The sequence below is a fragment of the Rattus norvegicus genome, chromosome 6, assembly GCF_021556685.1.
Source record: "Rattus norvegicus strain SHRSP/BbbUtx chromosome 6, alternate assembly SHRSP_T2T, whole genome shotgun sequence".
NCBI classification, from domain to species: domain Eukaryota; kingdom Metazoa; phylum Chordata; class Mammalia; order Rodentia; family Muridae; genus Rattus; species Rattus norvegicus.
This window is the reverse complement of record NC_141539.1, coordinates 114,996,722-115,010,351: the sequence shown is the minus strand read 5'-3', so window position 1 is coordinate 115,010,351 and position 13,630 is coordinate 114,996,722. Positions and strand designations below refer to the sequence as shown.

Genomic DNA, 13,630 nt, shown 5'->3' with positions numbered 1-13,630 from the left:
CCCCACCTGGGGATCCAGCCTATATACATACAGTTACCAAACCCAGACAATATTGTTGATACCAAGAAGTTTATGCTGACAGGAGACTGATACAGCTGTCTCCTGAGAGGCTCTGCCAGAGCATAACAAATATAAAGGTGAATGCTCGCAGCCAACCATTCAACTGAAAATAGGGTCCCCATATTCTCAACATCTAAACACACACACAGATATATATATATATATATATATATATATATATATATATATAGAGAGAGAGAGAGAGAGAGAGAGAGAGAGAGAGAGAGAAAGAGAGAGAGAGTATGTAATGTAATTGCTGTAATGAAACCAATTTGGTAATTCTAACTTTAAATTTTTAATTAAAACACAAACTGGGTATTTCACCTTCTATGCAAAATTCAATGTCTTCCCTTTGCGGGAGCAATCTACCATCAATACATTATTGAAATCCTTCCAGCTAGACCTATGAGTTTCCTGGAAAGGAAACAAAACATGCCTCCCCTTGTCTACTGTGGATGAAATCCTTGCTAAGGATTCTGATATAGGTTCATATTAATCGTCACAATGGCCTATAGGCAGCATTACAATTAGGACCTGCATTTTAGTGAGCAGTCGAGTGATTCACCCGAGACTGTGGAGCTAGTTACAAGCCCAGCTAAAAGTGCATAAGATCCTATGTGCGTCTCCAACACCAGCTTCTTTCTCCTCACCCCTACTGCCTGCCTTCTCTCATATAACTCACTATATTCAAACAGTCCTCCTCAATAATTTGAAAATGCATCGTGCACTACATTATAATGTATTTATATTCAAGCTAGCATCTTCATGTAGAGCATTTGTCCAGGTTCCACAATGTGAAATCGGCCCCACCTACGTACATTTATAAAACCTTTACCCCAGCACTATTCTCCTTTTACTTGGCTTATAGCTAATTGTGTGTTAAAACCGAATCATAGGAATAACTGTAATTCTGGAGGTTAAATTTCATGACTCCAACAATTCCAAATAAATTGCCATTTAATAACTATGCGGTGAATTAAAATGATCATAATGATGTTTCTACTCGGAATCTTGCATTGGTAATATAATCATAATTAAGCATCAGGATGGGGTTTGAAAGCCCAGTCCGGTGTTTATTGGCAGTAGTATCCAGGCAAAATTGTCTGGCTTCATTAAACCAGAGTCACCTCATTCGTAACATGAAGATATTAATAGTGAGTGCCCCGATTAGAGAAGCTAAACAAAATTCTTACTAACATCCTGTACACAAGATCCTATATTTTATTCATCAATATTAGTGTTCACAAGAACGATGAGAGTAACATAGTGTCTTTGAAAAGTGCCTTCTCGACTAAATGTCTGCGATAGCCATCTATCCATTAAACTAGCTGCCATGTTACAGAAAACAAGGCGAGAAATGTAAACTGAATCGCAGAGGTTATCAGGAGAGTCAAATATGGACTATAAAACATAATTGGCAATCATCCGCTGTCATCCTGAGTCTGAAATGACCATGGGATGAAGGTTGGCTCGGATGGATCAACAACAGGACTTATCCAAATGTCTTCAAGTGATTCTAGGTTCCAAAGGTGTCATCGCAGACTGGGAAAGTCAGGTCTGGCTGCCAGTAGTATCTTTGAGGCGAATTCAGCTCTACAGTTCCGTCAGCCATCTATCAGTGAAACACTAACAAGCTAAAAACAACAGCAATGGCAGCATCAGGACCAGAGAATATGATGCTATGGGGTGGGAGGCTAATGAAGTTCCCCATCAATGCGCTCCATTTCCATGCCTTCTGAATGCAGCCAGCGATCTAAAATCCATCATCTGTAGCTTCGGGGTGGCAATGAGTTATTGCTTTCGCAGTTGCACTGAACAATACCCCAGGAGTAATGACTAGTAAGTGTAAGCGGTGGGACAATGAGATAATTCATCTCCCTGGCGTGTCCAGCAGTGTTCAGTCAGGCTTGCCATTACGGCGCACCAGCACCAGCATTCACTTGATGGCATCTGGAGTTAAGCCAGCATGTTGCATTTTAGTTTTCTATGTCAAGAAAGCCTCCACTAGTCAAACCTGTTTAGTCAATGTTGATGACCGCAATCACAAAGGATATATGTCATTCAGACTCTCCATTTTGTGGTAAAGATTCACTCTGAATCACAAACGTAGACTATGTTCATTTATGTAAGTGGCTTTTGATGACATAATGTTTCGGGTTTTGTCTTTGCACAAGCAGCCCCAGAAGCCTTGCAGAAATACTTTAAAAGAAACTTTACGTTCGTGTTACTGGCTCTAAGTCAGTAACAGCCTGACTGCTGGGAATTACATGCTACTTAGGTTGAGATCTCAGAGACACGATTTAAATGGGACCATTGTTTAGGAGAATGAGGCAAAGCTTTTTTCCCTCCAAATTGAATAGTTAATTGTGAAAAATCATGCATGTCAATAGAAAATCCGTTCTTGACTGAAAGCTCAATCTAAGACAAGAGCTGGGCATGAAAACTAAGTGCAAGTGCTAAGACTTGTGTGTGTGTGTGTGTGTGTGTGTGTGTGTGTGTGTGTGTCTGAAGTATGCCGTGTAGTATATTTTTCACAAGACTGCAGGTATGTATGCATGCTCAGGGCAGAAGCCAGATGAGGACATGTGTGTCTCACCTTCACTCTTTACATTATTCCCATGAGATAGTCTCTCACTGACTTGGAACTAGGCTGGTAGCCATCATCCAGAAAGCCCCAGCCATTTTGATGCATCTAATCCTCACATATCTGGGTTTAGAGGTGCTCACCTCAGCAAACTCAACTTTTACAGAGTATCCTATGTTCTGAACTCATGTCGGCATAGATGCACAGTTGAACAGGTATCTGTTGAGCTGTGCCTGTGTTCTTGAATTCTTACGAGTTCACACTAAGTCAGGATTGATCATAGACTTCCCAACACACAGCACCTTGCCTGGCACAAAGTATGTGCTCAATGTATACAATGGATAATCTCCATAAGATAAGTTATCTTAATCCAAATGTTTGAAGCTTCATATTATTTAGACATTAAGGGACTTGAAGTGTCCCAGTCTAGAGAACACTTGGATAAATGAGAAATGGGGAAAATGAAGACATTTGGCCCTTTACTCTCATAATTACCCACCAGACACCAAATATGCTGTCCATGCTTTGTCAGGTCAGTTTTATGACTGCATTATTACACATTTAACTTGCATATTAAATTCATTATTCATTTTCTTTCACATTTTAGAGCATCAGGATCTGTAAGTATTTTTCTATTGTTTTGGTTTCCAGTTAAGGGCAGCTGCTATTCATCTGCATAATCTGGATACTTTTTTACCAGGAGCTTGGATTTAACAATGATTTGCCTCAGCTTTATTAATCCCCAAGTAAAGGATCACACTATACGTGTCTTTATCTGATATGACAGCAGGTCCAAGCTCTTTGGATACTAGCCTTAGATAAGGTATTTCCTGTCTGTATCTATTTCTTATTGTGGTGGTTGGCACCTATGATAGTGCCATGCCCCCTCTTTATTTACATATTCATTTTTTGCCTTTTTTTCCTTCCTCCTCTATATCTCCTCTTTCCCATTTTTTTCTCTGCAAAGTAACAGATTTCCATTTTATATGGGTGATAAAGTGTGGACACCAGGTTACAGAATGTTATACATTTACTGTGAGTCCAGAGCCCCTTGAAACATTGTAGTGAAGAAGGATTGGATCACAGTGCTTCACTTCACAATGCATGAGAACAAATGCAATCTAATGAAGGGCAAAAAGAGCAGCAGGCTTTAACATAGCCTGTGATCTATCCCAAGATTCTATTACAGACAAATTCTAGATTCCATGTCTTATACTAAAATATCACCCCAGATCTCAGTGTAGATGTGGGGCCCTAACTCAGATATCACTCCCAAGATATTTCAGAAACTTGGCTTTTGGTAAGATGATAGATTTGCTATTGTTGTCATTGTTTTTGTCATTTTGTTTATTTGCAGACAGGTCTAGCAGACTTAGAAACATATTTTCACAGAAAAATTTTGTTGAGTTATAAAATGCATTTCTCTGATTGTTGCTGATGTGTGTCTATGCACACACACACACACACACACACAGGCACACACACACACAGGCGCACACACACACACACACACACACACACACACACACACACACCCCTCATTTTACAGTCATCACATATTGGTATTTCTTCAAGAAAACTGCCCTTCTATATTTGTGGAAGCTTTGTTGGTAATAGACAGCGTGTAGATAGTTTATTTTGATTGATCTTCAGGAAAAGCTAGCAACATAATCTTTTTCTTTTTTATTTCCTTCTCAAAGAAGAGGCCAAAGTGCCAAATGGTAGAGTCATCGTCACAAATTGACTAACTTACTTCATAATAACAGTATTGAGCCTTCAATCCGAAGCGTTCAGTTTAAAATTGAGATCTGTGTACCTGGCATGCTGCCCTCAGATCCATGTATGGAATGAAGGCCAACAGACTTTGAAGGAAGCCTCATGTACAGATTAGAGATTTGGGGAAACACTCAGGGTCTCCTATGCACAGTTACCTGTGGTCCAGTTACATAATCCTGGCTCCCGTTGCCTTCTCCCAGCTTCCACAGCTCTGCTGGGATGGCACAGCTAAGCTGAGAGCTGCAGGGAGGGTGCCCAGCAAGGCCTCTCTGCACAAGTGGCTAATGATCTGGAAAAGCTCCTAAGCCCAGAAACCCCAAAGAGGCCTTTTTCACTAAGAACAAATAGCAATGAAAAGGATGGTGAGCCAACCTGCTGTCCGCAGCACTCCGTGGGAAATGAGATTGCCTCTGTTGGACACCTTTGTGTTTCTCTTGTTCTCTTCTCCTGCACTACCAGTCTCTAAACAGCGATATTCCTCTGCACTCCACTGGACATCTCCCTAAGCAAAGTCCGGAGTCCAATACAGTTCTGTCAATGGCCAAATCCAGGAATGAAGCTGAGTTAACAGCCATCTAACTTCACTGAGAACTAACCTGGCAGATGTCGATGCTTGACTGTAAATATTCACACAGAGACAGCCAAAATGAGGCATCCAGGGTGAATTTATAGACGCAATAGACCAGAGGAATAGACCATTTATCACATTTCAGCTCAGCTCTCTTTTTATTCTCAAGGAGTCCCTTTGAATATCATAAATTGTAGAGAAACAATATTATACAAGACAAACTTAATAAATACCCAATTTCCACACATCTGACCCAAGAGATATTACCAATAACGTTTCTGGAGGATGCAGTTTGGGGAAGAAATTCTGCCACTGTGGTGCAGGATCTGCCAGGACAGTGTCTCTTTGTCCTGCCTGTCTCAGCTTCTGCACAGATCTGCATTGCAAGTAGGGACGAAAACTGTTGGACGAGGTTATAGATTCTTGTCAAACAAAACAGATGTCCTGACACATAAATTTTCACTATTCCTGAAAGGCTCATAATTAAAAAATGAATCCGAGAGGATTTACTGTAAATTACACACAGGGAGGAAGAAATTAATATGTCTTCTCTACACCAGCATTAACTACACAGAGAGAAGCTAATTGCTGCCCAGTTTCCTCCGACCTTCTGCTTAATAGGTGGTGAAAAGACGCTGTCAAAAGCTGCCCAGGAGCGAGCACAACACTTCCTAGTAATCCTTTACGTGATCCTAGGAAGGTGAGCATAACATGACACAGCTCCAGACAGCGTAGATGGGGGATAAGAGGCAGATGTCACTCACAAGTAACACCAGCTGCTGTCCAAACGCTGAGCTGACTAACTCAACAACAGATTTCACTGGTGGGAAACTTATATTTGAAGCAATTATTTGCAAATATCCCTCGGCCCCAAGAATCTCGTTTTATGCACACGAACTTCAACAGAGACATCCTTTGGCCTTTGCCAAATGCGTCCCATTCATGATTTCATTAATAGCAATCGTCAGCAACAAACTGACAGAAAACACTGCACCACAGAAGCACGAACCCCAGAACCCCCGAGAAGGAATGTTAGCCAATCTGAAATAAATGGTTTCTGATTCCTAAGTTATTTTGATCCCTTGTTCTTTTAGGTTTTTGCTTTGGCTTCTTTCATTGAAGAACCCAAGCTTGACATTTTAAACTTGGATTGTCAGAGGTCACGTAAGGAAGACCTGAGGTTTACAAAAAAGCATCAAAAGTACTGGGGCGCTTCACTGTCTCTGTCAGGGAAACAGGATTTATGCAAATTATAAATGAAAAACAAAGAAAAAAATCATGCCTAGAGCATGTACACCCATCCCCCATCCCCCACCCCCTCTCTCTACTTCTTCCACAATTAACATCCAGAGTAAAAGAATGCCACTTGACTCCATGAGGCCCCAGGCTAGCACACCCGAAGCAGATGCCTGGCCCTTGTCTCATGTCATTGTAGCTTATCCCGCTGCTCTGGTACAACAATGTACCCCAGACTTCATGTATTAGAAGGTTACTAGCCAATGAAACAGTGTGTGTGTGTGTGTGTGTGTGTGTGTGTGTGTGTGTGTGTCTGTGTGTGTGTGTGTCTGTGTGTGTGTGTGTGTGTGTGTGTGTCTGTGTGTGTGTGTGTCTGTGTGTGTGTGTGTGTGTGTCTGTGTGTGTGTGTGTCTGTGTGTGTGTGTGTGTCTGTCTGTGTGTGTGTGTGTCTGTGTGTGTGTGTGTGTGTGTCTGTGTGTGTGTGTGTCTGTGTGTGTGTGTGTGTCTGTGTGTGTGTGTGTCTGTGTGTGTGTGTGTGTGTCTGTGTGTGTGTGTGTGTCTGTGTGTGTGTGTGTCTGTGTGTGTGTATGTGTGTGTGTGTGTGTGTGTCTGTGTGTGTGTGTGTGTGTCTGTGTGTGTGTGTGTCTGTGTGTGTGTGTAGTGGGGGAGAAGCTCATTAGAGGTGGATTGATAGCACTTTTTAGGGAAGCTTAGAGAGTGGGTTCCCTCTCTCCTGCCATGGAAGAGCACACCCTATGGCCGGGTATACAAAGTATTATTGTGAGAGCTCAGCTATGTAGCCCCAATCAGCCAGCATCGGGATCTTGGACTTCTCAGTTCTCCCTAACAAATCATGAGATGTAAAACCTGTGATTTATCGATCAGTCAATGGGATGTGTTTTAGTGCCACAGCACAAAATAAACCAAGACAGATGCCCACATCTTTCTCCATGTCTGTTATTACTTTCTTTGTTTCAGCAGTGAATTAGCCAATCAACAAGTGGGCTGGTGTACTGAACATACAAATCTCAAAAGAAGAAATACGAATAGCAAAAATTGTTTTTATTTTTCCTTTTCTTTTTAAAATGATCAAATGTCTTAGGTATGAGGGAAGTATGAATTACAACTGTTCTGAGATTTCATCATTCCCTAGGTGGGTAGGCACTATCAAGAGAAATAAAAACAAATGATGGAGTGGTTGTGGGAAGGAGGTTCCGTGTCAGGCTGCTGGTGACAGTGTCAACTGCTATGGGCATTATGGGAGTCAGTAGGTAGTTTTCTCAAAGCACTTAAAATAGTCCTGGGGAAGTGCTCAGTCTTGGAGCACTTGACCAGCATGTATGAGATCGTTGGTATTGCTGATAAATAAGTGGAAATGTAATTATGACGTGTACTAGATAAATCATTCCTGGGTAGATACTCGAAAGACCATGTCAATATACCAGAAGCAGACTTGCATATGGGGGTTTATTGTAGTCCCATTTAGAATAGGTAAGGAATAGAAAGCTTGTATGTGTGTCAGCAGAGAGATGGGTAAACAACATGTGGTACATGTATACATTGGGATTACATTCAGCTGTTAAGAAACTGAAATCATGACATTTGCCAGAACAATTAAAAAAAAAAACTTGAGACAATTATACTTGAAAATTTATCGGACTCAGAAAGAATGTTTTCTCTCATATGCAGATTCTAGATTTAAAGTATGAGGGTGTGTGTGTGTGTGTGTGTGTGTGTGTGTGTGTGTGTGTGTGTGTGTGCAGATTATTTAAGTAGAAGAGGGACTGTGATATGAAAGGACTGGAAAGAAGGGAATCCTTATTTTTACAAAAATATACTTTTATGTCCATCTGTGATGTCTATCTACACATGTTTTTGTGGTTGCTTGCGAAGGGGAAAAGACTGTTCAGTCTTGAGCTGGGGATACAGGTGGTTTAAGCCAACCAGCATGGATACTGTGGACTGAACTTGGGTCTTCTCAAAGAGTAATAAGAGTTCTTTCTGCTGAGCGACCTTTCCTGCCCCCTGAGGAAAAGATCTTAAGGAATCAGAGAGGGCTGCGGAACAAAGACTTGAAGAAGAGCACAGTACTATGTCATACACGTAAGAAAATACAAAGATGAAACTTTCTAATGTGCATGTCAACTTAAAATACAAAAAATTTAACTTTTTTTTCAAAAAGAAATGTTGAATGAAGTCTTTTGACTCCTATCCAATTCCTTTGGCTTTCTACAATGACTCCTAAGTGCTTTTCTCTTGGAATAATTTTCTTAGAATGGTGACACAAACCATTCAGCAGATAAAACCATTCTTTGTAATCTGCAGATGTCGAATGAAGCATCCTACCCAGTATTTATTGTTTTGCTTTCCCGAAGCCCCTGGTTAACTGTTCAAAGTAAGAGGTTGGGTCTTGCAACAATCTTTTGATTTTTCTACTCTGATTCTTTTATTCTGATTGTGCTAAGGAATACAGAAAAAAAACCCAGTCTCATTAGCAGATTAAAAATGCTTTCAAAAGATTGGAGCAATGAAGGGAGGCATGCTTATTAAAAGGTCGTGGGCAGGGCAGGTTTACTTCAGAACTGTGTGGGTTTTCACATTGCAATAGGAAAGATGAGTAGTTTATATAATTCCTACCCTAAGCTTGTTAGGAAACCTCTTTGGGGAATTTTCAGAGTCTTTTATTAATAGCAGAATCACTGATTTACTCCAAGGTGACAGTATCTATTCTGATGGAAATGTCTGAGTATTTTTTACTTTTATAAAGAAAATAATATATTATGTCAAACCAAAGAACAGGACTATACAGAAACCATCTGCTAACCAATATAAGACAAACACGTGTGTATTGCTTGAACGTCAGAACATGGTTAAACATATTCACTCTGAGAAATTCTCAGTATCCACAAATGACTTGTACCAACATCCTGCGACATCCGAAGCAAACTACCAAAGAGAAAGACAAAACCTTTTTCTTCAGAGTGAAGGTGTGGTACCAAATATGAAGGCCTAGAAATGGGCACACTAACGGCCTATTTTCTCATGGCGAAAGATGTTTATGGCTAGACATATTTTTCTTAGGAAGTCACACTGAACTGGAAAAGAGAAAATAAATCATCATGAAAAGGCAACTGTGCTCATAATAATAGCCTCGTTATCACTGCCATGAAATAGTCATTAAGTTACGTGCAGTATGAATCTCTTGGAGTTTTGTAAATGACGGTGGTTCTTGGAGGCTAAATAAAGATAAACTGTAGTGACTATGGCTTCCTCTCTCTCTCTCTCTCTGCTCCTTGGCATGGGTTTTCATACTGTTTAAACTCCAGCTCCTAGCACCATATGGTTCCTGAAGTATCTGAGAGAGAATTAAAAATCTGCAACCCAGTTCCATATTTACTTATGACTAGTGCTTTTTGGAGCACTAGGAGAGAGAATCTTGCTCTGCTGTCTTTCATCTTGGGGCTGGAAGGAACAGCCAGCTTAAGCCTTGTACTTCTAGCTAGAGCTACGTCAGGATAATACCAGAACACAGCCGTGGCTGCGCCTGCTCCTGTGAACCCAACTTGCCAGCTCCAGGTCTAATGATAGGCATATAAAATCTACACTCTGCTCTCCTTCCTGGATCTCAGGATTAGCAAAAACTTAGATTCAACGATTCCCTGTAAATGCCCCTTTTCCTCCATTGTAGAGATTGGGACGAATCCCAGATGGTTTTTTCTTCGTAACTGTTTTTCCCCTCTGGTATTTAAACTGAATCCTTAGTGCTCCAAATTAAATCCATTCTTTCTAGCCCTGTCATCACTAACTAATGAGAACAATTCTTCTTTCTGCTCTCGGTGGCTAAGCGTGGGGTATTTACGGATGAGAATCATATCTTTCTTTAGCCTACTTTCTTAACTGTAGACTGCACAGGTGATAAAATGGGTTAATTGTTGCTATAAAAATATTTTCTATCCTCGTAAGAAAGTAATTTTTCCTCCCCAAATCATTTTAATTTCTTCGTTTTTGCCCAATACTCTTATGATCTGCAGGGATCGGGGAGTAAAACTTTCTACCATCATAGACACGGGATCTACAGGAAAATGTCAAATATGCAATATGCATGCATAATTCCACTTGGTCACTGGGCCGTTTCCTCTGTGTCACACCCCTCTGCTACAAAAGCCACCAAGATTTATGAATGAGTTCTTATTGGAACAGAATTGCATCTTAAAAGCATACTGGCTGTGTGTAGTAAAACCAACAGACTGTATGATCTGCAAAGTCCATAATGCTGACATGCTGCCCCTTTAGAGAAAGTTTACCAACTCTCTGCTGGCTGTCCATCTAAGCCCAAGTGAGACAGTTTGGATGTTTGAAGGGAGTCTTTGAAAGCAATGCGTCTATGTTGCATTTATGTAGAAATTTTCTCCTGTGTTTATCTAACAGACACCTCAGATCGCTGGGAAGATAAGAGAATCAAGGCCAAGGCTAGGCAGGTACTCACTATGTGAAGCTGGAGAAAGTCGCCAAGTCCAGGGGCACTGTCGATGCGTACTAAGATACCATCCTTCACAGTGGTGCTGAATCCCACGGCGAGGCGGTCAGAGCGTGTGCTGGGTCTGTCATTTGCTGGCCAGGTGTAGAGGATGAGACCACCGCTTTTCCCAAAGATATATGTGGCACCAGCTGTAAAGGGAAACAGAAAGGGGACATGAGGGCCACTGTATTATACATTGCCTGATCTAGTACTGCAGGGGACAGGTGTGGGAGAAAATCTCACACTGGACAGTATTTGGTTACTAAGAGAGATGACATCCAAAGCTCAAAAATGCCCATCTTTCCACATCAAGGATGCTAGCAATGGGAATGAATAACTAAACATGTTATTGAGAGATATTCCATATTTTCTGTTCCTAATGCATAACAGTGGATATACTGACTAATGAACTTTGTTACATGTTAACAAACAACTTTCCCTCTTCTGGAGCAGCAGAATGGGTCTTCCATTTGGCCAACACAGGCACGAGATAGACACTTTGTCCCCTGTTTCTGGCTATCAGAATAGTCTCATCAGTGGAACCAGCCTTTTCAGGGGTGCATTACCATAAAGCTCGCCGTGAGGAAGTTCAAAGGTACAATTGCTTTCGCAACCCACAGAAATAAGTGTGGTCTTGTAGCAGAAAGTGATATAGGTTAAACAATATTTCTATGAAATGGCTGGAAACTAATATTTAATATTTCAAATTTGGGAGGTTTGGAAATTATATATATATATATATATATATATATATATATATATATGAGATAAACTGTGTCTGTGGCTCAATTGTAAACATAAAACTTGTTTTGGTTCATTATACAGCTTATAGGCAAGAGCTGCAAATAACTTTAGACATGAGTTTTTAGAGTGTCTGTGTCTTGACTATCGTGATCTATCGTATGCAGTCAAATGTGACTATTCCAAAGCGGTAAAAAGGTTCACTAATTTTCAACCATTTTTTGCATATTTCAAATGCGGTGTTTCTAGAAATGATCTCGCTGGATGGCTCGAACAATCCATGTGTTTATAGTGCAATAGACATGCTGAAAGAATTATTTCGGTAGTCTTTAAAGAATAAACATCCTCTCTCTCAGTATTTAACTGGTAGTGTTTATTTGATGTGGGCACAATAGGTATCCTCTCTCTTTAAAAACTAAAATCCAGAGAGGAAATATAGAAAACTACCTGAAGATAATGACCTCCTCACTGGGTGAATGAAATGACCCATTATATCTCGTTTATGCTTTACTATGCGTCTCCCATTTCCTTCCTTTTCTATTATTGTCAGTATTAATCCTGGGTTGCCAAAAATACATTAATGAAAGCTACTTACAAAACCAACACAGAGAAAATGAAGAAAATATTCTGAGAGAGTGGGTCCTATTTGTCAACTTAATGGGATTTTTAATTACCTATGAGTGCCACCTCCCAGCATGCCTATAAGAGGTGATCTAGACTAGGCTAGCTGAAGTGTGAAGACACAATCTGAAGGTAAGTGGGCAGGGTTGTGGATTAAATACGAAGGGAAATGCCAACGGAGCCCCTGCAGTGGCCTCTGCCAGCTTTCTGGCTGCTGATGTAACATTGACAGAGGCCTGCAGCCTCTGTCGCCACCATTTGCTGCCCAATGGACTGCATCTTTGAACTATGAGCCAAAATAAACCATCTCCTCCCCTTTAAGCTTATTTTTGGTATGGCACTTCCTCACAGAAAGGTAACAGGTGACTATGAAAGATTCATATTTTAAGACACTTTAAGGTCTACATTAAGAAACACACACCAAGTTGTAACTGGGAGAAGAACCTATAAATTGGGTTGCCAAAATAGTCTATGACATTGTAACCTCTGGGGTTTTATACCAGTTGCCAGTAGCAAGTAGTTTCATACAATAAACTTCTCAGCATCCAAAGATACTTTGGTAATAGATTTGGCTGTGTGTATCCCAGAGAACCTGTGACACTTATAACTAACTTTGTAAGCATTAGACAACCATTCGTTCAATCTTTAACAATTAAAAGTCTCAAGCACTGGTCTATATCTACTGTCACAGTTAACTTATAGGAAATATAGAAACGAATTATATTGTCTAAGCAATAGATTATACAGCTTATTTAAAATCGATGGGCTTATTTGGGTTAAAATTGGGAGTTTTTTTTTTTTGTTTTTTTGTTTTTTTGTTTTTTTACTATGCTGTCCCTAAGACATCTGAGATGTATGAAGACCCACTCTCCTCTTGGAAAGGTCACCTATGAGACTTGTTTACCTTCCCCCCATTTGTATATCACAAGCAGCACAGAATTTGTGTCCCTTTATGAGCTTTTCAATCCTTAGGGGAGTCTCCAGAAAGCCCTTCAGAATCATCTAGAGAAGCTGGGAGTATGGTATGCAAAGTTTATGTTAATTCCATATGCAAAGCAGTGTTTGCTTTCTCCTACCCACAAACACCCTCAAAGCTGCTTAAAATTAGAAATCTTGGTAAAACAATTCATGCTTGCTCTCTCTCCATCTGTGAAGAGTTTGAACGGAGTCCTTTTCAGTAGATGATCACAAATGCCACCCTTGTTTTCTTCTTTCTTTATTCGGAAAACTGAAGGTTATTCAGTGATTAATGTATAAAATCACCAAAAATGCAAATCAGCCTGTGACATTTCATGCCAGTTTATGAAATCTCACCCACGTCTGCCCCGCATTCATAGTGGATTTGCTACAGACGTGCATTCCTACTCTCTCAGGGAAGAATTCTATCCGCACAAAAATAATGTTAAACACGCAGAGCAAGGCACAAGACTTTATAGTTTGCAAAGCATTTTCTACAAACCGTAGGTGGGGCTCAGCCATTGCGGGGGCTGGTTTACTTGTTAACGGTTTTACAGATGTGCAAACA

The 13,630-nt window shown here is 40.4% G+C and overlaps 1 protein-coding gene across 38 annotated transcripts in view; it reads right to left on the bottom strand.

Moving 5' to 3' along the window:
• Nrxn3 (neurexin 3) overlaps window positions 1-13,630 on the bottom strand; it is a 1,618,001-nt gene that overhangs the window by 343,165 nt on the left and 1,261,206 nt on the right. For all 38 annotated transcript variants that reach the window (XR_015621666.1, XR_015621667.1, XR_015621670.1 and 35 more), the window contains 1 exon segment: window positions 10,711-10,892. Coding sequence is in view for 30 of the 38 variants with exons in the window: in XM_087552049.1 (XP_087408175.1) it covers window positions 10,711-10,892 (182 nt within the window). In the remaining 8 variants the exon portion in view is untranslated.